The sequence below is a fragment of the Mirounga angustirostris genome, unplaced genomic scaffold (genome assembly GCF_029215605.1).
Source record: "Mirounga angustirostris isolate CCGP_5_RB_7025 unplaced genomic scaffold, mMirAng1.0.hap1 SCAF_1, whole genome shotgun sequence".
NCBI classification, from domain to species: Eukaryota; Metazoa; Chordata; class Mammalia; order Carnivora; family Phocidae; genus Mirounga; species Mirounga angustirostris.
The window spans coordinates 105,803,290-105,831,227 of record NW_026991709.1 but is presented as its reverse complement, the minus strand read 5'-3'; the positions used below and the strand labels follow the sequence as shown (position 1 = coordinate 105,831,227).

At 42.1% G+C, this 27,938-nt stretch overlaps 2 protein-coding genes across 4 annotated transcripts in view; one reads left to right on the top strand and one right to left on the bottom strand.

Moving 5' to 3' along the window:
• KCNAB1 (potassium voltage-gated channel subfamily A regulatory beta subunit 1) overlaps positions 1 to 11,352 on the top strand; it is a 378,602-nt gene extending 367,250 nt beyond the window's left edge. For both annotated transcript variants that reach the window (XM_064585977.1, XM_045903492.2), the window contains 2 exons: positions 4,442 to 4,530; positions 9,557 to 11,352. In XM_064585977.1, the coding sequence (XP_064442047.1) occupies positions 4,442 to 4,530; positions 9,557 to 9,646 (179 nt within the window). In that variant the 3' untranslated portion in view covers positions 9,647 to 11,352. The remainder of the gene's footprint in view (positions 1 to 4,441; positions 4,531 to 9,556) is intronic.
• Positions 116 to 27,938, bottom strand: SSR3 (signal sequence receptor subunit 3). 2 transcript variants are annotated; one of them, XM_045903494.3, is made up of 5 exons: positions 27,727 to 27,938; positions 26,463 to 26,589; positions 21,705 to 21,803; positions 16,616 to 16,747; positions 116 to 431 (listed from the first exon to the last, which is right to left on the bottom strand). In XM_045903494.3, exons 1-5 carry the CDS (start codon positions 27,857 to 27,859, stop codon positions 428 to 430), a joined length of 495 nt encoding a protein of 164 aa, XP_045759450.1. In that variant the 5' UTR covers positions 27,860 to 27,938; the 3' UTR covers positions 116 to 427. The 2 variants fall into 2 exon arrangements, with proteins under 2 accessions (XP_045759450.1, XP_045759449.1); XM_045903493.3 differs by lacking the exon at positions 116 to 431 and adding an exon at positions 12,520 to 15,374 and having other exon boundaries at positions 27,727 to 27,937.

Sequence of the window (27,938 nt, the reverse complement as noted above, 5' to 3'; positions counted from 1 at the left end):
TGGTCACTCGTATGGCTGAAAACCACATGTACCAGTGCTGTCCAACAGAAACAGAATGTGAACCACAGATTTAAATTTTCTAGTGGCCATACTAAAAAAAAGGAAATAGGTGAACTTCATTTTAATGACAGATTTTATTTAACCCAGTAATGGCCCAAACATTATCATTTTAACACACAATGACTATAAAAAGTTATTGAGATATTTTATATTCTTTTTTTCATACTAAGTCTTCAAAATCCAGAATGTATTTTATACCTACAGTACATTTCAATTCACATCTCCAATAGTCACAGGTAGCTTAGAGGCTAGGTACCGAACAGCAAAGCCTGTAGACTTTCAGCTCCCTTGCTCCACAGCAGCGCTTCATGCTCACGGTCTCCTTAAGCATCAGAACAATCCCTTGAGCCGTATGCTGTCACTTGCCCTACCTTACAGATGTTAAGGGAGTATTTGCAATCATTATCTCCACCTCACAAATGAAGAAACTGAAAGTTACAAAAAAAAAAAAAAAATCCACAGGGTAGCTATGAGAAAAGACTAAAATGGTTGTAGATTCTAGAAAAAATTCCCAAGGGTTAAGAAACAGCAGGAACTGGGGCTATTCCAATACAGTGAAATAAGGACACAAAAAACTCAAGTTCTATGAAAACAAAACAACGTGACACAGTAATTGTTAGATGCAAGATCCTTCTGTGGTTGGAAGGCAGGGAATGGCTGCAGCTGGAGACAGAAACGGGAGGTAGCTGGGGAGAGGGTGGGGAATATCATTTACCCAGGTACATACATACAGGACTTGTTTTAGTCCTTCCAAAAAAAAAGTCAAAGAATAATGTGACTATTAGCATCCCTATAGCTTGTTGAAAAAAGTATTGGCCATTTGACCATAAGCAAGTTATTTAACCTATCAATTTTCTCATCTATAAAATGCGTGTAACACAGGTCTTACAAATTTGTTGAGTAAAGGGAAATTATATATATAAAGCAAAGAGTAGGTGCTCAGTAAGCTCAGTAAGCTCTGTTTGCAAAGAATGAGACACCTCGGAACTACAACTCCGTCCATTCCTAGCCATGGTGTGTGGTCAGCGTGACAAGCAGGGAAACATCTCTTCTTGAAATACGGTTGGTTCAAAATACAGTTTTAGGTGGTAACAGGACAGTGAGTTTTGAATTTAGCTCTGAAAGAGAAGAAGTGTCCTTCTCAAGAGGAAATCTTGACCAGATTTAAACTTTCACTGGATGTTAGATATGCATGAAAGACTCAGAGTTATAGTCTGAGTCTAAGTTAAAACACGCTTTGATTCTCCCTTTCCTCCCTCTGTGCCCCCAGATGTCTTGCTTGCCTGTCATTTTTTTTTCCTTCTTTATAAACAAGTAGTTTCACTTTTAAGCGCAGGACTCTCAAACCAAGAGGGAAATTATTTCCAGGCATATTACCTTTGATCAGCTAGAAGGGAGTAGGGGGAGGGAGGATCCTTTGGCAGGAAACAAACCGCTTGAACTCAAGTGTGGGCTGCCTCCCATGTCACACACCTGCACTGGAGCCAGCCTTCACACTTTGCTCCTAGGCTTTCTGGACGGGGCTGTTGCTGACGCTTGCTTAGAAGCTAGAATCATCTGCATGTGTTATCACGCTGGCCAGTTCTGCCCAGTTGGTTCTCCTATGCCCTACAGCCCATGGAGAAAATTCGCTATTGCTGACATCGGGTAGTTTATGGGCAAGAATTTTCCCAGTGCCCAGCTTTGACCTCAATACTTAACACCAAGGCCAAAAGAGTTCTCTAAGTGCAAAGCAGGAAACAATGCAGCCAGGGGGAAAAAAAAAAGGTCCTGGGTCCCTTGCCGTTTTGCCTATATAGAGTATTATTTTGCCCATGTGGAAAGATTTAGTGATTGCCTCAAAAGGCCAGAGCCTGGTAACAGCTTAAGAGGATCTGTTGCAGGGCCTGAGCAAACGGGGCAGAAGGAATACTTGGGGACACCCATCAATCATTCACACCTGTGTTTATTCAACAAACATGTAATAAGCACCTACTATGTGCAGGTACTAGGCTGGGTGCTGAGCATCCAAGTGCAAACACCACCTATCTCACAGCCTGATGGGCAAGACAAGAAAATAAAATAGATAACTTTAATACAGTGTTGTAATAAACTGACAAGGACACAGAGGATTATGGAAGTTAAGTAAAGTGTAGGGGCTCCCAACCCAGCCTGGGATTCAGGGAAGGGCTGTGGGAGAAGACAGTACCCATGAGGTGTCTCAAATGACCGAGGAGGGATTACTGAGGCAGAGGGACATTCCAGGCCAAGGGTACACTTCAACAGAGGACTTGAGGAGAAAAACAGCATGATGTTTGGGGATGGAAAGGATTTACCAACAGTTCAGTGCTGCTGAAGCCCAAAGTTCAAGGCAGGGAGTGAGAAGACACGAAGCTGGAGAGGCAGGCTTTCTAGTAAGTTTGCCAGGATGAGAAATGAGAGCTTCATCTTATAAGACAATGATTATGTGAGATACATGTTGAAGAACTTTTAACCAGGCATGACATGATCGGATTTGTACCTGGGAAATGTGCTGTTCTTGTCACTCCTGTGACAGATTATGGGGAAAAAGGAGGGGGAAATCCAGTCAAGAGGTGGGAAAACCAGCTGTGCAGGAGAGAGACAGTGAGGTCCTGAATGAGGACAGTGGGCAGTGGAACCAGAGCAGTGATTCTCCAAGTGTGGGCCACATCCACATGATAGAATGCTGCTATTCAGCAGTAACAGAAATATTTACTAATAAATGCTATTAACATGGGTGAACCTTACCGACATCATGCTGAGTGAAAGAAGTCAGACAGAAAGGATCCAGGTTATAGGATTCCATTTAAATTCAATGTCCAGAAGTAATAAAATTTATAGGGGTACAAAGTAGATGAGTGGTTTCCTGGGACTGGGGGTAGAAATGGGATTAACTGTAAGTGGTGATGGTTGCACATTTGATAAACTTATGAAAAATCATTGAATGATTAAATGGGGGAATTTTACCCCAACAAAGTTGTTTTCAGAAAAAGCATCGTCCCTGGACCAGCAGCATCAGCAGCACCTGGAAGCTTGTTTGACATGCAGATCCCTGGGCCCCACTCTAGCCCTTCTCAGTGAGAAACTCAGGGGTGGCACCCTGTTGTTTTTCGAGCCCTCCAGGTGATTCTGATGCATGCTGGATCACAGAAATATTTAAGAGGAATAATCAACTAAATGTGGCAATTAAAAGGGAATGCAGGCTCAGAAAAAGGACAGTTCCTAAGGATAACACCCCGGTTTGGGGATTAGAAGGCCAAGTTGCTGGGTAATGGCCCCAAAATGAGACTGGGAACACAAGAAAGACAGGCTTAGTAGTAAGTAGTAAGCCGTGTGCAGTGCCCATGGGACACCTAGCAGGGTGTCCAGCAGACATTGCATCTAGGCGTCTACAGACACCTCTAGTTGCAGACATCTACAGTAATCACAAGGAGGTTCCTAAGGAACTTGGCTTCTGACACGGTAAGAAGGGGACTAGAGGGCAAAGGAGTCCTCTCAGGGAGTCTAAACTAGCCGTTTAGAAGTTAGGTAGGCTAATTTTAGAATGGGACAAATTTGATAAAGGAAGTGGTAAGAAATTTAAAATTCAGGAGAGAAAGTGAGAAACAATGACCAATCAAGTCCAAGAAAAGGCAACAGGAATTCAATCCAGGGCAGACTTAAGCCCTTGAACAGAAACCAGACACATCATCTTCTGAAACTGGAGGGTGTGGATGTGCGCTTGTGGGTTATTGAGGAATATACCACCTGATAGACTTAATTTTCTACATACAGTAGGAAGCCAGGTCATCTGCCAAGAGTGAGGGGACGGGGCTGGATAGAGGGTTTAAGGGTGGAGGTTGCTAGAGAGGCAGAAGGAGAGAAGTAAAGGGTTGAAGGCTGGCATGTTGAATCTTAGACTAGGAATAAAGGGAAATCCTGAGTTTGACAGTTGGATAGAATCAAAGAACAAGATACCCAGGGTCTACAGGACTCTAAAACAGATGAGGAACAAGAGCATGAATAAGATGGAGAAAGACAGACTGTGGGCCAAGATGGAAACAGGAATGCAGACGTCTGCCGGGGAGCAGGGTCAGGTGTTTTCAGGAGCAAGAACATGGTCCTGGGGTAGACAGCTCAACTGGATACCCCAGCTGTTGAGGCAAGTCCTCATGCAAAAAGTGTGTGAGCCCCAAGCCCTCAACTCAAACGCACAGATTCTACTAAACCCTCTGCAGGATAGGGGTTGCTGCTGAGGTCTTTAATCCTAGAGAGCATGGTCTATCCTCCCCCCCCAGTTACTAAGTTTCGGTTGCAACAGTGGGGGTTACAGGTGGTGTTTAGAAGCTAATCAATAAGCAGAAGTGTTTTGACATCCTGACCATGTGTTCTTTCTTCCCAGCATGGTGCCTGAGAAATGAAGGTGTGAGTTCCGTGCTCCTGGGGTCCTCCACTCCTGAACAACTCATTGAAAACCTCGGTGCCATTCAGGCAAGTACTACGGCCCTTCCCACCAAACTCCAGGGGTATCATGGTCCTCAGAAGATGTCCCCAGGCAGTGTCCCATCTCTCTCCACCTCTGTCCTTCATTGCGTCATGGCTTCCCAAAGACTACCTGTTCCTAGATGGGGGGTGGAGAGGATGGGGGTGCAGGGGGCAAAGGCACAAGAAGCAATAGAACCTTTAGTGTACATGGATCCAAGGGTGTCCTCTTATGAAGAGGCGATGTTCTCAAAGCTCATTCTTCAGGATGGGTTGTGGGATAGTGCATTCCAAGACCCAAGCAATGGGACACTGGGCGACGGGGTTCCCAGGACTTACCATAAAAACCTGCTTGAAATGTAATAGCCACAGGACAATGTATGTACATCATTTATTCATTAGTTCTTTCCCCAAATATCTGCCAACCTACATCGTGCCAACCGCCCCCTTCTGCTCCCACAGCATCCTGTGTTCCTCCCCCTCCATCACAGCATTTACGACCGTGTGATAGAATTACCCGTCTTCCCTGCCGGACAGGAAGCTCCCTGAGGTCAGAGACCTGTGTCTTTCTCACATCGCCACTGCTTTTCCAGTTCCCAGCAAACTACATATCCCTTAGTCAGCCATCAAATACCTGTGGAATGAATGTTTCCCGCATTTGAAAGAGGAACTAGGCTCAAAATTCTATTTTGGACTTCCAGGATCACATCTTCCCTAGCAGCCAATTCAGGACTAACCACCCACTCTTTCCTCCGCACGGACAGGAACTGGTAGGAGCCTGCAGCTGTGCTCTGGGGAGCCCGTAAGGGCAGTGAGAGGGGAAGTGGGATTGCGATGTTCCTGGGAATTCCATCTGTGGAGACGGTGGGGCTGGTGGCTACTGTGACCATCCCCTACCCCCGAGGGCCACACCTCAGTCCTGAGCCTGTGCCACTCGCAGCCCGAGGGTCCTGAGGAGGAGCCTGCCCACTACTCGTGCCACAGCCACCACCTACCAAAACCGGCATGGATGTGTAGTTTCCTATTGCTCCTAGGGGAACAGAACGGTCTCCCCCGCCCACCTGTCCCTGAAGCAAGCCTTGTGAACCCTCCCAAAAGGAAACCCATGGACATGGCAACAAACGTCATTGAACTTTTTGAAATGTTTAAAACCCTTTTGGCAAATAGCCCAGGATATGCTGGGAGAGAAATGGTGCCAACCTCCCTCCCCCCATCACTTTCTTAGGGCTCTGCAGCAGGGTAATCACCTCTGCCCCTGCCACAAAGAACCCCTTGCAGGCCCCCAACTCCTCCTGGATTCTGTGGGCTTCCATCCCTGCGTGGGGAATGCTCCCTCTTATGAAAACCACCCCTACCTTATTTTCACTTATGGTCTGGGAAAAGACAAGGAGGGATGACAATGGAGGAAATAAAGGTACAGTCTGTACACAATGGAAAATCCAATGATTTCAATTCCATTCATAGTTCTTATGTATTAGACGTTTGGCACCACGCTAGGCAGAGTACTGAGGAAAAAAACAGGCCTCTGCCCTCACGAGCTCACAGGCTGGCTGAGAGTGAATTCAGAAATCTGTCCCTTAGTTCATTCACATCTTTTGAGCACCTACTACGTACCAGGCACTGGAGACACCATAGGAAACAAGAATGATACTGTCCGAGCTTCAAAGAGTTTACATTCCAGTGGGAGAGGCACGTAATAAACATGAAATAATTTCAAAATGTGAGGACTATTAAGTAACTGAAGAGGATTCTGTGATAGAGACTAATTGAGAAGGGGGTGGGCCTACTTTAGGTGATGTTTTTGCCCCAGGCCTCTCTGGGATATGCATATTCTAAAGCTCAGGGAAGAGGAGAAATGTGCAACACCCAAGCATGAGCATTCCAGACACAGTGGGGAACAGTGCAGAGGCCTGGAGAGGGGAAGGAACTTGGCTTTTTCCAGAAACCGCCAGCCTAAGGCTAATGTGGCCAACGTGTCGTGAACACAAGGGGCAGTGGGTGCACTGAAGTGGACGCAGGCAGGAGACAGATTTCACAGGACGCTGAACAGGTTAGTCTTGTTGTACATGCCACAAATCCTTGGGAGCATTTTAAGAGGGACATGCTGTTATTTGAACTTTTAAAGATGGTGCTGGCTGCTGTGTAGAAAGTGGAATGAAGAAAGGCAAAGGCAGTTGCCCAGGTGACAGGAGATGGTGGCTGGGGCTAGCGAGGATGGTGGCCGTGGAGGTGAAGTGGATGGATTCCACAGGCTTTGCACACAGACACCATGACTTGCTGATGGCTTAGCCAAGAGGGAGAAACTGGGATTCCTATCATGCTAACAGAGTGACCACTGCCATCCCAGGAGGAGTTACTACTACCTGGGAATGGTTAAAAAAACAAAAAAAACCTCCATGGCTGGGGGAGTATTCCAGGTAGCAAATTAAATAACATTTTTTAAAAAATTAAAAAATATATATTTCAGAGGAAAACTCTGAGTCCATCATCTTCCCAAAGCATTTGCCCCCTAGCAAGGCTCAGGCTGATAGCAGGATGGGGGGGGAAGAGATGCTCCAACGGTCAAGGGAAAAGGGACCATTACCCAAGCTGGGAGGCTGCTACCTTGGAGGCTTTATCATCCCCTCCCCCTTTCCACTCCTACCTCCGGCCAGCCCAGCACCGAAAATTCCACCCTAGGCAAGTTGTGGCTGGGCAGCCAGGGGCACCCAGCAGTGGTGGGACTGGATGCAGGATAAAGTGTGCCAACAGTTGTCAAAAAAAGGAAATTTCAGAGTCAGCTGCTCCAAGGGATGGAACGTGCCGAAGACATGCATCAATTGGAGGGACACAGAAATCAGAGCCTCAGTTAAGTGGGCAAGACTGGAGAGGAGACCCCACAGCTGCAGGAAGCCTGCCATCACCTGCACATGCCCCCACCCTAAAAAAACCTAAAAAGTAGACAAGCAATTCTCTCCGCACCCTGAGGCTCCCCATCACCTGCTCAGAGAAATCCAGGCTTCTCAGTGGTCAGGCCCTTCTCACATCCAGGGCTCATCTCCCCTCACCACTCCTTCCCTGGTGTCCTCAGCCCACCAGTTATTCCAGTCAGTAGAACAGCAAGGTTGCCAGACTGGTAGCCTGTGGGATGTCTGTGTAATCTGTAGTGGATGAAAATGTTTTACAACAGTTGCCAGCATTAAAAAATTGGGCGACTTCACGTAAAATTCTGGATGTATGGCTTCTTAAAAATTTAAGTCTTACAACACTATATATACATTTTTCATGTTTTATTCAAGTCGTTTTATGGTTTCTTTTTTTAATGTTTAAATCTATCTGAAATTTACTTTGGCGTAATGAATGAAGAATTTTTTTCTCCTCACACGGCTAACCCACTGTATTTTAGACAAAACTTCCCACAAATCTACTTTCTAGATTTGGTTCTCTTTGTTGCAGTCTCATTTAAAAGAACATATTCATTTCAATTCTCTGAGACTCCTAAGCTGGTGGGAAATTAAACTCTCCCGCTTTCGCTCCAGCTAGGAAACCGTTACCCAGAACTAGTTTCTCAGGCGGCATAGCTCTACTATTCTGCCAAACCCTCAGGCTTTTGAGACTAGCACTTGAGTGGAGACTAGGTGGAGTGGAGACCCCGGCCAACACGACAGCAGCAGAGGAAGGGCAAGGCCGAAACCTCAAAACTGGCCACCATCGTTGTCTTTTGCCACAGTCTCCACACAGGGTCAGTCTATTCCTAGGAAGAAGTCTGCCTTTGTCCCTTGCCTTATGGTGTAATGTCCCTTCTCAGGATAAATTCTAGCCTTGGGTGAGCTCGTCCTCTCCCAAGGCTTCAGTGGGTAGGCGTGTCCGTGGCAAGCAACTCGCAAGCCCTCCACTCCAGCCCTCCTGCCAGCACCAATCCACAGCTCCCCCCGGCTCCCTACAAGCCGTGCCGACGCGGATATCCCCCAGGCACCTTCATCTCAACACCTCCTACTTCAAAAACCTCTCGCACTCCACACTCCTCCTGTGGTTCCCAGGCTCAACGATCAACATCGCCATCCTTCCAGTCCTTCAGTCTTGAAATCCTCCTCGGCCTCCAAAGTGTCTCTCCCAGCCACTCTCCTTTTCTACTCCACTGCCACTAACTAGCTACTGCTTTTATCATCTCTGGCTCCAGCAGCAAGAAATGTCTAACATCTGGGTTCCCTTTCCATCTCCTCCTTCAAGCTACCTCTAGGTGTCTGACGGGGTTGCTCCCAGCTCAGAAGTCCTGAGAGGTTCCCCGCTGCCAAGAATCAAGTCCCAACTCCAAACAGTGGCGTTCGAGGCCTTCCATGCTGATGACCCCAACTTCCCTTTCCCCCTAATTTCTACCATCACCACCCTCTACACTTTCTTCCCTCCATCTCAGACTGCTCAGTTTTCCAAGCCAGTCCAGCTACGAGGGATGCCTGTTAACCCCTGGCCACCCTTCACCAGGGTTGTGACCACCAGGGGCAGAGAATCTCTCCTTAAGTCTCTAGACCTGTGCTGTCCACAACCCTAGCCTCTAGCCACAAATGGCCTTTTAGTGCATGAAACCAGCTTATCAGAATGGAGATGCACTGTAAGTGTTAAATGTACTGGATTTGAAAGACTTAGTACTTAAAATATGTAGGGCATTTTAATTTTCTGTGCTGACATGTTGAAATGTTTTAGATAAATGGAATAAAAATGTTAATTTCACGTTTCTTTCCACTTTTATGTGGCCGTTGGAAAATTTGAAATTCTGTGACTCATTGTATTTCTATGAGCCTTCATTTATACATTATGCCTTTATTCAGTTCAGCAATACTTCTAAGCACCAACTATGAGCCAAGCACTCTTATCACAGGAGATGCAATGGTGAAAAAAACAAGGTCCCTGACCTCAAGGAGCTTACAGTCTGGGTGGCGGGCTTACATCTAGTTGTGGATTATAAATGTATACAAGTCTAGACGACTCTGCTTAATATTACACAATGAACAAATGACCATCAAGTACTAACCATATCCTCTGTACTTCTGCTCCTCAGGTTCTCCCGAAGATGACATCACATGTGGTAAATGAGATTGATAACATATTGCGAAACAAGCCCTACAGCAAAAAGGACTACCGATCATAAGGCAGTGCATGAGCCACGGGATGTGCACGGTTCAAACTGCAGTCTCTACTGGTACAGAATGGGGTCACTAGCCAGCCTTTTGAGTCACTTAGCAGCCTGCTGCTCAACCTCTAGTATTCCCGGATTCTGAGGTATCTGCTGTCGCTACCACTGTGCACCTGAATTACGAGCACATCTGAAAACTCACAACCAAGGAAATCCATTCTATTTTCTTATCTTGGACTGGAGTCACCTCTTCTTGCATTGCTCTGTACACCTCATGCTTATGCCACAGGAAGTGTATGAGGGGAGGACAGATTACCTTCAGGCATTTAGTAACTTAAGGCTGTACAGATGTATTTTTTCCAAAATGCATAAAATCCACAGATGCAATGTGGATTGCATCGGAAACAGGCTACGTTAACTCAGAAGTCGTGGGAGAATAAGCAGAAACAACTTCACATTGTTTGTTTCTAGTTCCACATTAAGGTTAGCAAGAGTTGTTTCACCGGTCATTCAACAAAACTAAAATTCCAAGGTATTTGCTTTCATTACCTTTTAAAAATATTCACTGTTGCCTGGCCCCAAGAATGTCCTGTATTGTAATTTACCTGAGGTATCCATTAGGATTCTATTAACATTATGTCCATTCACACATAGAGATGGTGAAAGGATGAACACCCAATCTTTAACTTGAAACATTATGCCTAATTTATGAAAGGGAGGATTACACTGCTTTGGAAGCTTAGGCCTTGAATAAAATGTAGTATCTACAATTGCAGTGTTCATTTTTGACTACATTTTATTAAAACCTGCTTTATATATTTAACTGCTTGTAGGCACAGCTTCTGCAAGTTTAAATATTTGAGTTTTAAAAATATACACATGCTCAGTTTTGTAAGTAAACCTGTAAAATACCCATAAAGGCAAATGTTTGTTTACTGTTTAATTAGCACTGGGACTTTACAATAGGATGCTTGTTTTTGAGGAGTTAACATGAAAGTGAATCATGGACTTTGTGAAAAATGCTGTCACTGTTCAACTTATGCTGGGTGAATTAACTTGCCTAGTAAAAAGCAAATGTTAAAATATTTCCTGATTCTATAACCACATTATATGCACTAAACTAAATGCATGAAAGCTCTCTGCATGGATCAAAGGGACCTAGCCCTGTTGCACACACAAGCTGAGGGCTAACCTTGCCACTACGGACTGGTTACCTACCCTCATGAATATTCCACTTGAAAAAAACTTTAACAATATATTGTGTGTACCTGTAAGGAGGGAAAACCTGGTGGGGGGGCGGGGGGAGTCCTATTTCTCTATTTGGATACCTGAGCATGTACAAAATACCGATTTTCTGGCTAGCAAGTACCCCCATACAGAAATCACTTTAAGATTTAAAGAATAGACTATCAGCTTAAAATGCTATTTTCTGCCACCATTTCCAAATATGTATTTCATGATTAAATTCTAAATCTTAAATTGTTAGTGTGAAATACCATTAAATTTTCTTTTTTGTTACTACTACCTGTATTCTAATAAGGAAACAGTTTGGGTTTTTTTGCCCAGGAGTACCAGAGTAATGATGGATCATCCTTCAGTTGTTGTGTATTAAACCAGTGAACTACTGTATGCATAAATGAGCTGAAGTTGTATAATTGGAACTGCGATTTAACTTATTTGCTTAGAGTAATAAAAGCATTTTGTGCATTTAATCTCAAGTAGAGGTTTTTATCTGATCTTTCATTATAAGGGAATATATATCCCAGGTGCCCGGGAACTAGTTTTTTAACAGACAAATCATCCGCCATGGTAAACATACTAGATTAGAAATGTCATGGGGCGCTTGGGTGGCTCAGTTGGTTAAGCTGCCTTCGGCTCAGGTCATGATCCTGGAGTCCTGGGATCGAGTTCTGCAGGGACTCCCTCAGCAGGGAGCCTGCTTCGCCCTCTGATCCTCCCCCCTCTCATGCTATCTCATTCTCTCAAATAAATAAAATCTTTAAAAAAAAAAAAATGTCCGTTATATCCTTAAGAAAAATTTCCACGTACTCCCATACTCTTTTCTGGAAAGAATTTTGTAGCAGAGAGCATACCACTCCAAAGGGTAACCTGGTTAGCAGTCATCCACATACTGTAATCTCAGCCAGTGGAAATGCAAACTAGACGCTGTGTGCCTGGCTTCCCACTTGAAGAACTCCTCAACAATAGTATACCATCTGTCATCAGATGTCACAGCTTCACATCAGCCAGGGCCACCACTCCTTGGCAAATGAGGAAACCAGGCCTAAAACCCAAGTATTCAGTGTTCCAGACCAGTGTTTTAAGGATGAATTTTATGAATTCTGTAGGTAAATTTTTAAGTTAAAAAAGCTTGGGTTAAGAATCCAAATTCAGAATTGGTTAAGAGGCAAAGGTCAAAGAGATGTCATGAAAACTCATGAAAGCCAATGAGAAGTGAGTCTCTAACCACATCCATGAAAATCTAAACCAACCACTCAAAAAACCCTCCTAATCTTCAATTCATTCCCCTACCTGGGAGTCCAAAGAGGTGGGATCTAATCCCCTTGAGCCCAAACAGATGGATCTGTAGATCAGTGCTATGTCTCTGTATCCTTTATGTCTCCAGAAACAGCAGTGACTGGCACACACACCGAAAACCCAGAAGTTCAGTGGGCAGGACAAGCACAGCAGGCATATGTTGGCAAAGAGGCCTGACACGCTGCTCTGTCACACAACCATATTACGCCCATCACTGCTGCAGACATCTGATCAGCAACTACAAAAATGCGCATTTACATGCGTGGGAAATTTAAATGGTAATGGCAAATAATGTAATAAAGATGACATACTTATTCACATGGCTCTCATAAAGATATCTAAGAAAAACATAAATTTAAAAAACAAAGTTTAATCATACTTAATAAGACCTTTCACAAGATTTTCGAGTAGGAATCCAACCTCCACATTTCAGTGAACTTCAAACCTTGTTGTAAGTTATTCTTTCCAAGTTAGAATAATTTACCAAACAGGACAACCAACAGATTTTTATGAAGCTGTAAAGGAGAAACTAAAAACAGGAAAATGTGAAATGAGCCAACACTTTAAGCCTCTACTTACCACAAGGGGGGAGGTTATTTAATCACTTTTAAAGATCCCCTTTTTATTTTACTGGTGTTGGATACGGGGTCTTTTTAAGATATAAATTCTTCAACAGGTTTTTAGTAACTAAACCAGATACAGCACATCATAATTCTATGTACCACATAGCCATTTTCGATGATGGAGAGAGTTCTGGGGGAAAAGTTCTGTAATTCCCAAGTAGTGGTATAGTAAATTCTGAATGAAAACTGAGTATATGCCTTACAAACGTATGCACAGAAATTCAACAGTATAGAAAGTTAGAAACCATTATCAGAACCAAAAAGTGCTCTAGGTAAAATTCAGGACCAAAATCAAATTTTGCTTATTTGCTTTTCTACAAATTATTCAGTTTATGAATTCAAGGGACATTCTATGAAGAATATTAAGCTGATGCCCCTTTTTCACCACTCCATCTCAGGTACACGTATTGTTAAGAATGGTGGCAATTGCCCCCCCACCCCCTTTCAACACAGGCACTGCCATCTAGTGGCGTTTTTTTACCAGCAATTAAAAACAACAAACCAAAAAACACTAGGCCCAGCTCTGCTAACAAATAGATCCTAATGGTTTGTCAAATAAGTAAATGCATTTGGTACACAAACTCCATGCCACCAAACTACTGACTAGTTATCTACAAAAAAAAGTTAACACAGTAAGAAAAACCTCTTACGTATTAACATATTTTGCAGTGACTCTTCTTGTGACTTCCTCATTCATTCCATATTATCCAATGATGGCACATGGATAATAATGCACCAAAGAAAAGTAAATTGCAAACTCCTAACAATGAGTAAATACAATCCTAAATTAAAGACACTAAACCACTATACAAATGTGCTCTTGCCCCGGTTTCCAAGTTCTTGGGCATGCCCATAGAAGATAAACTGATGAACACCTTTCTATAAAGTTATAAACAAAACAGCAAATATTATTTACAACATTCACCTTAAATTTAGAAGTGGAAACTAAAGATTAAAGTTAAGATTAGGAATTAGGAATAGAATATTTCTTTTGAAGTACTGTTATTCCATAACCATTTTTTTTTTTTTAAAGATTTTATTTATTTATTTGACAGACACAGCGAGAGAGGGAACACAAGCAGGGGGAGTGTGAGAGGGAGAAGCAGGCTTCCCACTGAGCAGGGAGCCCAATGCGAGGGTCGATCCCAGGACCCTGGAATCATGACCTGAGCTGAAAGCAGATGCTTAATGACTGAGCCACCCAGGTGCCCCTATTCCATAACCCTTTAAATAATACAAGCTAAAAAGCTTCCCCAACTTTTTGCACCAAAAAATGATAATTATCTCTGCACACATTAAGAAATGCAAGACAATGTTCTTGGCTGAACTCTAGGGGCTAAAGAGGTTAATATGAAGAAATTTTGTTCACAATCAATGGGAACTTGTGGGTCAAATTTGGGGCGCCTGGGTGGCTCAGCAGCTTAAGCATCTGCCTTCAGCGCAGGTCATGATCTCAGGGTCCTGGGATCGAGTCCCACGTCAGGCCCTGCACTGAGTGCTAAGTCTGTGTGAAATTCTCTCTCCCTCTGCCCCTCCCACTTGTGCTCTCTCAAACAAATAAAATCTTAAAAAAAAAAAAAAAAAGGTCAAATTTATGAAAGTCCTGATGGAAAAAGGCTGCACTAAATGCTATAGAAACACTAAAACCACTGCAATTCCTCGGAGAGTTCTTAGAATTCTGGAACTAAGATCATAAACATTATTCTAATCTCTTACACATCAATATTCAGGAAGGAGGTTCTCTATTGAATATTCCTCTAGTGGTGTGAGACCCTAGGCAAGGAAAACAATGATTCCAGTCTCTCGGTCAGGTCAAACCAACATGGTAGGGTTGAGCTGACCTCCCTGGCCACCCAAGGCAGGGCTATACAGATGAACAGTATGTGCTTTAACCCCACGGGACAACTCTCATATGCCTGGCCACTAATTTTAGGTTATTACCCTGGCTGCCTCGCTTCTGTTAAAAAAACAAAAGAACACTTTTCCACAAGTTTCTCTCCCCAAATTGGAGACCTTGTTTTTGAGTTATTTCAAATCACAAATTCAGAGATTTGTAAACATGAGGCTTCTGTTCAATCCCCAGGGGGAAAGGATTCTTCATTCTGATATTTATGGTTCACAAAAGTTGCAATATTGTAGTTAGAACACAAAGAACCACTTATTAACTTCTTGCTACTATTATAAATAACAGCTCAGTCCAGGTTACTGTGACCTCTGACAGATCAAGGAAACAAGTTATTTTCTCCTCTTGTGATTTAAGCACATTGCGAGACACTTTTTACCTTTTAAAAAATGTCCTGGCACTGAGTTTCCCTTTCAATTCATTTAATTTCAACAATCTGTCAAAAAAGAGCCAATAAACAAATACTGAATTACATTTTGTTGGGTTTTTCAAAACCTCCAACTGCAGACTATAAAAACATCTTGTGTGTCTCTCACCCTGACCACCCTGCTACGTTTCCATATACCACAGGCCACCCGTAGATACAAAGCCAGGGGGCAAAGCCGGCACGGTCTACTTGGAGCCAGTAGACAGGAGGGCGATGAGGCCTGATGAAGCACTTATGGATAAAATATAGTTCCTGTAAAAATTTAACGTTAAGGAAAGATTAAAAGCCCAAAAGTAGTTCTTCAACAAAATAAAAAGAGCCCATCTCTTTGAAATGCACTGTTTCCCGTCTGACACTGTAAAATGACAATGATGTGCAGTCCCATCGTCTGCAAATGCAATTTACAAGACAGAAGGCTATAAAGAATGAAGAGCATTCACAGGAAATGTGTTCCAATTTTAAAAAGAAAACACTTGAGACAGAAACCTAGAACACATGATCACAAAGAAGACATCTGAATTCCATTTAACCTAAAGGAGAAGAGCTAATCAAGATTATGAACAGGAAGAAGAAACTTAGCTTCCCTGCCTCCAGCCAAGAGCAAAGGAAAAATAAGTCTCCCCTGTCCATCAGTGTTTTGGCTACAGTTGGCCTGTAAAAGCAAGGAGGCTCTGAAAGTTCACAGCTACTCTCAGCCTCAGAATGGGACTATTGAGGGCAAACCACTCTAGTATTCTCAGAAGACACAAGTTGGAGGAGTCTATTTTATTACATAAAATCTCCACTTAAAAGTATGGCTGCACATCCCTACCTAACACCTTTAATTAAAATTACCTAAAAAGAGAAGACTGATTCTTGCCCACAAGCTCAATTTAAGAGCAGCTTAAAACACTGTTAAGATATTATGAAATCTGCCTAAATAACTACACTGGCTATCCACCCAATTCCAAAGCAGCCACATGGGCTTATGCCAGGAGCTATCAAAGAAGACAAGTTGCTTTTGATCCTCAGAACTTATTTTTAAATAGGAAGATACACATGATCATATATGTAAGAGTGATTTATCATGGAGTTATAAACTTCAAAGAACTTTAAGTCAAACCCAAAGCCCTTATTTAAAATGTCCAGAAACTTGGGGCGCCTGGGTGGCTCAGTCGTTAAGCGTCTGCCTTCAGCTCAGGTCATGATCCCAGGGTCCTGGGATCGAGCCCCGCATCGGGCTCCCTGCTTGGCAGGAAGCCTGCTTCTCCCTCTCCCACTCCCCCTGCTTGTGTTCCCTCTCTCGCTGTGTCTCTCTCTGTCAAACAAATAAAATCTTTAAAAAATAAAATAAAATAAAATGTCCAGAAACTTGCCTGAGGTCACAGTGCTATTTAGTGAACTGATTCCCTGGGCAGTTTTCTTCACAGTAAAATACTTGGGATAAATCAAAAACCGAAACAAACTATTGATTCTAGACTTCAAAAAATGCTAATCAACATTTAAAAGGATACACTGTAGGGTTGAAGTTCTTCAATATAAAGAAGGAAGCAACAATGACCAAGACCAGGAATAGGGTGTTGTTATAGAAGATGGAAAATGTTGTAGCTTCATAATCAGCAACTTCGTTCTTCTTCCACAAGATTCTGTAGACAGACAAATTGATCAAGTTTATAAATATGTATTAAAATATTTTAAATACCACATGGCTCTAGTCCACTATAAGGTAAGTTTTTCCTTACGTATTCTGGACAGAATGTGTTTTTAACATTAAATTTAATCAGCACTGTGCCCTTTTTTCCTGCTGAAAAAGATATTTTACTCTACTGATAAAAATAGCTGCTCGGTATATTACCTTTTTTCCCAGGCAGTCAGAGCTTTGGAGGAAGGGACAGATTAATTGCAATTGGCTTGGCTTCACCAGCAGCCTAAAGAGACATCGTTCTCTAGGTCCTCACCTAAAACAAACTCCATGATCAGTAGCCAGATGAAGCTTTCCTGGCTGTGCTGGCTTAAGACTCTCAATAGCCTCCAGATCTCAGCCTTCAATATTACACCTGAAGACAATCCCAAAAACAAAACCTAGCCGTGGCTCACAGAAGCAGACTTGTCTGCAACTATCTTTATCTGCCTTTACATAATTCAAACAAAGAATGTGCTTCAATATTAGGAGGATTTTTTAACTTCTGTAAAACCCATTTACTTTTTATTTAATCCACTTTACTCATTATGTTTTATTAACTAAAACTTTATCAGCCTTTTCTTTTACCTCTTCACACGGGCAGCAGGAAGTTCCAGGATGCCTATGAATAAGGTAGCCTTTATTCCATTTCATTAATTAACTTTGTAAGGCAGTTTTTAGAAGAGTAGGTTGTGACCCACTAGCGGGACGTGAAATCAACTGGGCGGATTCAACGCTCAGGGAAAGTAACTGAGTGGAATGAGACCAGCATTTTTTTAAATAGAAAAATATTGAGGGTGCCTGGGTGGCTCAGTCAGTTAAGCATCTGCCTTTGGCTCAGGTCGTGATCCCAGGGTCCTAGGATCGAGCCCCACATTGGGTTCCTGGCTGGCCCGGTGGGGAGTCTGCTTCTCCCTCTGCCTGGTGCTCCCCCTGCTTACGTGCTTGCACTCTCTCTCTCTCTGACAAATAAATAAAATCTTAAAAAAAGAAAAGAAAAATATCGAGTGTATCACCCACAGTAGGATAATTATTGTTTTGTGAAACGTTTGCATGTGTGCATGTCTGAGTGTATTTGGTCGAAAGGCGAAGTACTTTACTGTGATTATTATCAAAAAGGTTGAAAGCCATCACCACTGATGCTTTGTCCTCCCCAAAGATACACTACCCTGGGGCCAGATGATCCCCTCCACCAATCCTCTAAGGACAGCACTATGGCTAATGTCATTGGCAATTGCTACATTTTACTCACCAAATGTTTTAATCCAAAGTCAACAAGCTTGACTGTAAAGGAGCTAAATGAAATGAACTTAACCTCATCACAAGAAGTTTGTGTTCTCTAATATAAATGCCATAGGTCCTTGATTCTATGGATACCATCAACTTAATAAAACTTCTATTTACTGTAAGTTTGGGATAAGTAAAAGATACTACATTAAATGCAGCCATCAACTAAAAACAGCTCCTGATGTACGAGAAGTTTAAATGTAAATTTAAAAAACATGTGACTTGGAATTGGAGGAAATAATTATACCAGTTTAACACTGATGAAAGAAAACACCATCTCAAAAAGATGCATAGCCCCAACATGGTTTAATGCTAGAAAACATTCAGAACAAGTATTTGTTTTTAAGACTGGTACAAGACCCAGTGGAGACAGGTTCCTTAAACAGGCTATTAGCATGCCTCCATTATGGTTGCTTAGATTATCCCACCTCCATAGAAGCACTTCTCCTAACTCCTTGTCATGCCTGAATTAGAACCATCTTCAAAACAGCTGTGATAAAACAAGTGGCTCAATCCTTTAGGTTACTCCAGCTCCCGATATGTCCAAGTGTTACATCAGTGTATACACAGGACTATCTTGGACAGCTTTCAGAATTTTCTCTAGCCCAATGATATCCTGGTTTTAGAAAAAAATGAAGACCCCCAAATGCCCTCATCAGCAATAGTTCTGCCAAAGCTTCACTGGTAAGAAACTTAGTTTGGGAGAGCACGCCCAAGGAGTCATTTTTCACGCCCAAGGAGTCATTTTTCCAAGGAGCATTTCCTACAGGGCAAAGACTGAGATCAAACTCAAGAACTGTTATAATCACATTAATACTAAATGACAGACCATTGGTAAGTCAAGAAGAAATAACACTCACACCCTGGGATAAATATTAATGACTCTCTGATTTTCCTCAGCTAATTTCCAACCCTGAATGGAGAGCAAAGCAGTTTCAAAGTCGCATGGGGCACATATTCCAAATGACTGTAGGTGGGAGCTTTGAGCCACATGTATCTAGGCAAAGAGGTGTTGCTAAGCCTTCTCTGAAATCTCTTGAAGCAACTCTTTTGAGGGAGAAAAATACTAGATTTCTTTTTTTGTAAATACTACATCTTAATGAGAGTCCTGATCTCAGCAGAGTCAATCATGAGTATACACCTGGATACAACTTTATCCAGTGTGGTTTTTGTGAAATGGTAACAGCACAAACTTCTGATGATAAGAATAGAAATTTTATAATCTTCTGACACTCTACATTTTATGTATTCACAAAACCTACACTTCATTCTTTGAAATACTGATTCAGCCAATGGCAAAGATATTTCATTTCCAATTCCAACTCTGATCCAGTAGTAGTGACTACCTGAATACCATGCTGAGAAAAATCCTGAGACATATCCCAGAATCAAGAACATGTGCCAGACCACATTTGCCATCTCTGCTACAATTCATCACCTAAAACCTACAGAGCTGTAACAAGCATTTTGAAACTGGGTAACTGTGATGTACACTCCAATTTAAGAACCACTTTTCTAATAAATACTATAATTTAGTAAAAAGATTTTTTTTAAAGATTATTATTTTTTAAAGATTTTATTTCTTTATTTGAGAGAGAATGAGAGAGAGCACATGAGAGGGGTTAGGGTCTGAAGGAGAAGCAGACTCCCCGCTGAGCCAGGGAGCCCGACACGGGACTCGATCCAGGGACTCCAGGATCATGACCTGAGCTGAAGGCAGTCGCTTAACCAACTGAGCCACCCAGGTGCCCAGATTTTATTTATTTATTTGACAGAGAGAGACACAAGCAGGGGGAGAGGGAGAAGCAGGCTTCCCACAGAGTGGGGAGCCCAATGCGAGGGTCAATCCCAGGACCCTGGGATCATGACCTGAGCCGAAGGCAGATGCTTAACGACTGAGCCACCCAGGCACCCAGTAAAAAGATTTTTTAAAAAAATGTCCTAGATTCCCTATCTCTATCACCATGCAAAAATTTACAATTAGGGGGCGCCTGGGTGGCTCAGTCGTTAAGCGTCTGCCTTCAGCTCAGGTCATGATCCCAGAGTCCTGGGATCGAGCCCCGCATCGGGCTCCCTGCTCGGCGGGAAGCCTGCTTCTCCCTCTCCCACTCCCCCTGCTTGTGCTCTCTCTCTGTGTCTCTGTCAAATAAATAAATAAAATCTTAAAAAAAAAAAAAAAATTTACAATCAGGAAGCTATGCAACCAGACCTCATTAAAGCTGCCTTCACTGTCACTATTTTAATATTGTACCCTTCAGGAAGCACCTGGCTGGCTCAGTCGGTAGAGCATGCAACTCTTGATCTCTGGGTGTTGACTTTGAGCCCCACACTGGGTACAGAGATTACTTAAAAAAATAAATAAAATCTTAAAAAAAAAAAATATTGTATCCTTCAGTTTTTATAAAGGATCCACAGGAGATTACCATTTTTATAACGTTTTAGTGCCTTTTCAAAACCACTGTACAAGACATTGTTTATTAAGTTACTCAGTGTCCCTTAAATAAGGATCTACTTGATAAAGTCCTTCCAAGATTCAGTGCCAGGAAAGTTTCTTTTCAGAAGGATTTACATGCTGCTTCTCATCAGACAATGAAAGTGTATGACCTCAGATGCTTCCCCTGACACTTGGAAGCTCAGAGTTAAGTTCAATGCTCAACTGCTGTAACTAACTCTGAGTTCTTGTTTACCCAGCTTTTCTTACTTTTAAAGGTTTCTGATCTTTCAAAATTGTACTGATTTCATATGCACTTTAATATGGCAAGTCTCCACAAAGTCTTTCTGGAGGTAAAGTGGGTTAAAAATTCCATTTCACAAAGCACTTTGTAGATACTAAAACTTAAGATCTATGAAAACCACCTCAACTCGTGACTGTACTAAACCCACGTAACAACTCTAAAGCACAGGTTTATTCAATCATTCAGAGACTTCTGCTACTCAGATATTACACTATTAAGTCTTTTAAGAGCACTTGGCAGGAAAAATTGAGGGGTAAGGGCTAACAAATGTGGCAGAGATTTGGGCAACAGGAGAGAAACCAAGTTGTTTTCTTTTTCCCAACCAACGCAGATAACCAAGAACTGGCTGTCCTTAGGGAAGCTCCGGAATGGAAATACCACCACCCAAAAATGCTAACACCAACACAATGTAAACTCTTCAGACCCAGAGGGGTGAGGTAATATGCTCAAGGCTGCATAGCTATCAAGTGGCAGAGCCACCACTGGATAAAGCTCGTAGGCTCCTGAACTCCAGTGCAGCATTTAAGGAGAACAAGTTCTCGAGCCATACTGCCCGAGTTCTTATTGTTCTTATTGTGGATTGACCAACGCACAGGAATCTATGCCCTTGGGCAAGTTACCCAAGCTTTCTGTACCTCCGTTTCTTCAGATGTAAATTGGAAATATTAGCCCTACCTCATAGGGCTCTTTAAAGAAACAAATGAACTGTGTATAACACAAAGAAAAGCATCTGGTGGTGGTAAAAACTCAAAATGTCAGTGTGATTGTTATTGTCTTCTACAATATCAACATTTAACCTCAGGCAATTCCATTATCCACATTCTCCAGGCACAAACCAAAAACTTAATTTTCTACAAAGTATTCCCTTTTTGATTATCACTAACACTTTAGAAGTCCAACCTTTCATCTTTTTCCTTTCGAGACATCTTTCTGTTATCAGCTTCAGAAAGTTTTCGAGTCACTTCTTTGGAAACAGCATCCTCCCTCTTCTGTGCTACTCTGGGGGGGGAAAAAAAAAGAAAAAAGTTTCCGCATGCTCCACGAATGAATATCACACTATCTGAAACACTCTGTACTCATATTTTGTATTGGCAACTATATGATACTTTACATTTCAAGAAATAATCTTGACAGAAAATTCCAAGTTTATTATACTGTAATAGCCAAAAAAAGAGTTCAGGAACTTCCAAGATGGAGTTTATTAGTTATAAGCTTTGACTTCTGCTTAAAAGGGGTAATTTTCCAAAGTTTAGGTATTTAATATGGAAATAAGTCAAATGCTTTTAGCACAACTTAGTTAAAAATCATTTTAACTCCATTTTGTTTTAGCCTAGTTGTTTCTATAAATAAATTTGATAAGGCACTGGCAAATGATATAGGATCTCAATTCCAGTAAATAAAAGTAAACTAGACTTAAAAAACAAAAGGGGAGGGACACCTGGGTGGCTCAGTCGGTTAAGCGTCTGCCTTCGGCTCGGGTCATGATCCTAGGGTCCTGGGATCGAGTCCCACATCGGGCTCCCTGCTCAGTGGGCAGCCTGCTTCTCCCTCTGCCGGCTGCTCTCCCTGCTTGCACATGTACACGGTTGCGCATGCATGCGCGCACTCTCTGGCAAATAAAATCTTTATTTTAAAAAAGGGAATTGTTGGCAAGGATGCGGAGAAAGGGGAACCCGCCTACACTGTTGGTGGGAGTGCAAGCTGGTGCAGCCATTCTGGAAAACAGTATGGAGGTTCCTCAAAAAGTTGAAAACAGAGCTACCCTAAGACCCAGCAATTGCACTACTGGGTATTTACCCCAAAGATACAAATGTAGTGATCTGAAGGGGTACACGCACCCCGATGTTTATGGTAGCAATGTCCACAATAGCCAAACCATGGAAAGAGCCCAGATGTCCATCAACAGATGAACGGATAAAGAAGATGTGGTGTGCCTATATATACACAATGGAATATTACACAGCCATCAAAAAAAGGAAAAGAAATCTTGCCATTTGCAATGACATAGATGGAACTAGAGGCTATTATGCTAAATGAAATAAGTCAGAGAAAGACAAGTTTCATATGATCTCACTGATATGTGGAATTTAAGAAACAAAACAGAGAATCATACAGGAAGAGAGAAAAAAATAAAACAAGACGAAACCAGAGAGGGAGACAAACCATAAGACTCTTAATCACAGGAAACAAACTGAGGGTTGCTGGAGGGGAGGGAGGCAAGGGATGGGGTGGCTGGGTGAGGGACACTGGGGAGGGCACGTGATGTAATGAGCACTGGGTATAAGACTGATGAATCACAGGCCTGTACCTCTGAAACCAAGAATACATTATATGTTAATTAATTAAATTTAAATGTTTTAAAAAATTACAAAGCAGAATCATAAAAAAATAAAAATAAAAAGGGAATTAACAGCTGTAACATATTAAAGTAATACTTTAACTCCACTCAAAGAACAATTTTACTAAAAATAAGTAATACCACAAGGTCAGGGATCAACCATACAACTTTTAACTAAATGAACCACTGTATGGAATCAGCCAGAAAAACTAAAAGTGTTATTCAAGAGACCAGATCAGAATCTTCAGTGATCAAATTAAAAAAAAAAAAGTACCTTCATCAGATAATCTATAAGGTGAATTTTATCAGATGAGACTGCTAGTGAAAGAGAGTATGAAATTTAACCTACGACAAAATATAAAAAGCCTCCCAAAGTTCATGACATTTAAATTCAACATGGTGTATTTTTCATAATATAGGAGGAGAGACTGGTTAGCCATAATTATAGAAGAAAAATAACAGATATAAGCAAAATCTAACAATTATCTACACAGTCCCACTATGAAAATGTTCAACACAATATTGAGATATATTAAAAGCAAGAAAATATGGAACGTGGAAATCTGTTCACTCTATGTTCAATTAATTAATCCCTCATTATTATGCTATATTTAGTTTTGGTCAGTGTACCAAGAAAAGGTGTGGAGAAATCAGGATAGATTCCTGAAAAGAAAGCCCAAGATCATTCAAGTCCATAGTTTTCAACCTTTCTTTAACCACAAGAGCTTCTGGGATACAAATTAAACACAAATTCCCAAAGATCCAACTTCGACTGATTCATTTTATTATGTAAAAGTTCTGTTCTTAAGGGCAGACTCTTATTTCTGAACCTCTCTAGCAGACCAGGCAAAGGTTTCTTGAACTTAGCATAAGACCACTTTTTTCTAAGAAAGGCCAGCTGATAAGAAATGAATGTGGTTTACAGCAGAAACATTTCTGAGCTGAACAGAGGGAAGAAAATATACATATATACACCCACCCCCACAGCCCGTCAGAATGGTAGGACACAGGAATAAACTATTTTCAAAAGAGTTGGCTATCTCCAAGTATCTTTAAGACAAATAGTCAATCATCTGTTCACAGGACAAATCTTCCTGAATAGACCAAACCAGATTAACTAGTTAATTTCTCTTCTAGATCTAAAATTCTATCTTCACCTAACAGACCCATAACAACCTATCAGGCTTATTACAACTCAACAACTCCTACCCTCATAGGGCTCTTAAGTAAGTCTCAGTGCTGAATGCTCTAAAACAAGACATAGGTTACTCCAGTGGCCCAGCACTCAGCCAAATGAGATAACCCACAAAATCAACTGTTTACCTATTATTTTTTTAACATATTTCAGAACCTTTCCAGAAAAAGAAAAATACCATCTATTTAATTTCTTTTTAAGACTGTATTTATTTATTTGAGAAAGAGAGAGAGAGAGAAACAGCATGAGAAGGGAGAGGGTCAGAGGGGGAAGCAGGTTCCCCGCTGAGCCGGAAGCCCGTGCTGGACTGATCCCAGGATTCCGGGACCATGACCTGAGCTGACGGCAGTTACTTAACAAAGTGAGCCATCCAGGCACCCCCATTTATTTAATTTCTTAAAGAAAAACATTTTTTAAAAGTCACGCAACCTTAAAAAAATTCCTACGGGTTCTCTCACCCCCAATGTCTCCAACACTGCAAATAAACACTATGTGCCGGACACTATGCTTAACATGTCACCCATATTATCTTATTTAATCCTCACCATCTATGAGGTACCATTAGTATCCCCACTTTACAGCTCAGAAATGTGATGTCTCAAAAGATGAAATGTGTGCCCAAAGCTATACATTTAAGCAAAGCAGAGCTTAGACTGGAATCCAGACTGTCAACACATAAGCCAACTTCCCTCTACTATGAACACCTACCCATACTCTGCATCTTCCTGGGTCTTTGAGCTTTAACACATCTTGTAAATCTGTAGAAGCTTCGATATGAGTGGCAGTATTTAATATTAAATCGAAACTATAATTAAAAAAAAATTCCACTCTGGGAGAACCTATTAAATCAAGTCAGTAAGTAACTGAAATTTTACTCAACTAAATGTACCGTTAACTGTTGTGAGGGACAAAAGACATGGCAGTGGCCCTCAAGAAGCCTAGAGTAGAAATGAGAAGGCAAAAAACCGTAATTTTAATTCCAAAAAGGTTAATGAAAAATAATATGCAGAACAAGTCAAAAAACATCCAAGTCTCAAAGGGAGTGAGTTCTGAGGATATCACAAAGGATGGGTCGTACAAGGTGCCCACATCTGAAGGCTTCACTACCCACAGTTGGCCACACCTCACAAGAAAGCCAGCCCAGAACAGGAGAGTCCAAGACAGGCTGAAACCGGAATGGCAGTTGGTGAAGAGGGCTGCCAAGCAGAAAGATGATAAAGATGATCACTCTGCTGGTCTAGCAGAAAGGCAGTCACACAAACCTGAGCTCCTATGGGTCCAAGACAACAGCAGAGAAGATGCTGAGGCCACTTTCAGCCACTGAGGCCATTTCTGGTCTTTATATAATAAATCCCTGTTAACTAAGATCATCTCACCATGTTTCTTTTATTCTTTTAAAGATCTATGTATTTGAGAGAGAGAGAGCGCATGTGAGCGGGGGAAGGGACAGAGGGAGAGAATACCCAAATGGACTCCCACTGAATGTGGAGCCTGACACAGGCTCGCAGGATCCTGATATCATGACTTGAGCCAAAACCAAAAGTTGGCCACTTAACCAACTGCACCACCCAGGTGCCCCTCATCTCAACATGTTTCTATTCCCTGTCACCACAAAGAGCCTAACATAGAAACAACAAACTTAGAAAGGATTTATATAATGTGTAACCTTAGAGGAAATACAATAATCTTTTACATTTTTACATACTTATAAGAAAAAATGTAATTAGCATTAAAAATGTCAGAGTTAAAAAAAAAAAAAAAAAGACCACTTATTTCATGTCCAAAAATAGTACATGGAGAACCAGAACTGTTCTTTCCAGAAAGAATTTCATTTGGCTTCAGCAATGTTAATTTACTTGGTGGTTTGTTTTTCTGATAAACCCCATGATTAAGGCTAGTGCTCAACTGTTCTAATTTCACCCTCAAAACCTACTTCTATAAGTGTCAGAAGCACTGTCTCTGCTTCACTTAGTTAATAATTCTTTATAGCATTAATATGCCTATATACATATACAGATCAAATTGATGCTTATTGAAAACAAGACACACAAATGGTCTTTTAAGACATCCTTCTATATAAAAGTGCAACATGTAATACATACTTTCCCTTGAGAAATATACTTACTTGTGTTTGAGAACAAATTTCACATTTTTGTATGCAAAGGCTACCAAGTAAGTGCTTACTAGGGTCATCACACTATAGAGAACAGCAGACTGAATAAGATCCATATGCCATATTCGCCAATATAACCCTGAATTGAGACAGAAGGGGGAGAGGAGGATACAAAAAGGAACAAAACATTACCACCCAGTTACAAAGGCATGCTCAATTAATTGTAGCTAAGCCTATAAAATACAGCCCAGGTTAGAAAATCTAACACAGTATAAGAGGATCTTCAGAAGTGATAAAGTTACAGTCTCAAACTTCCCCAGCTCAGAAAACTTGAAAAACAGAACCTTCCCATTACTAGTCCAGATGAGATTTCTGCTTCTTCTAAAATGAGAATAAACTCTGAATCCCGCTCCCCCCACCAAAAAAATCAATTCAGACTTCAGGTTTCATTCATCAGGGTACTATTAAGCTAAGTACAGGCTGTTCCACAGCCACGTGCAGTCCCAAGCCATAGTTTACATGCTGACGTGGCTATCTGAAATCAACGGCCAGCGAGGTTTTAAAAGGCCAAAAGAAAATGAATCTCGACTTAACTGCCCAACAAACGTGCAGCAGTGTGAGGCAGGAGATTCAAATCCAGGAAACCTGAGCTACAACAACTTTGCTCAAGTCTGCAAAGTTCTTCCATCCAAATGAGAATTCTAGAATTGTCCTAATAGCATGAAAGAGTTTAAACAAGTGAGAGCGCCGGCTCTTGGCACTGGTGCAACCTCTCTCATCCAATTAGGAAAACAATGTTCAGCAGGGTGAAGGGCTTCACCTAAAGCTACACTTCTAATTCAGTCCGAGGGTTAATGGGAATTTGACTCTGGCCTAATTCATTAGTTTTTCCAAAATAAGGAAACGATAAAGTTTTAAAGCTGGTAATGGCAAACAATTGTGGGTAAAAAAACAGACAGCAGATTACATATGCGTGAGTGTTAGCACAAAATCTTAACCCGATTGTTCGCAGATTAGGGGCCGCCATCCCAGAACTAGGAAATCACAATCTCCCGGAGTGGGGCCACAAGTGAGTTTCCTGTGATGCCGCCCACCACTATCCCCGTTGAGCACTCTGAGGCCCACAGAAGCTAGGTGCTATCCCCGTGCTCAGGACGAGGTGGGGACAGCCGCGGGCCGACGGCCCCAACTCCCGCCAGTCGGCCGGGCCCTGCCACGTCCCCGCCCAGCCCGGCCCGCCGGCGGCCTCCGCCGTCCGCCTGCTCCCGGCGCTCACAGATGGGGATGGCGGACACGATGAAGGCATTCCCGAAGAAGAGCGCGGAGGACTTGGCCGAGAGGTTGCGGCTGAAATCCTGCAGAAGCAAGTCCTCCTCGGACTGCTGTTTGGAGCCGCCTTTGGGAGCCATGGTGGAACGGAGCCTCGAGCCTAGAAGGCCGAGCTAGGTAAACGCCGGGGCGCCACCCCCGCGGCCGCCGTACCCGCTA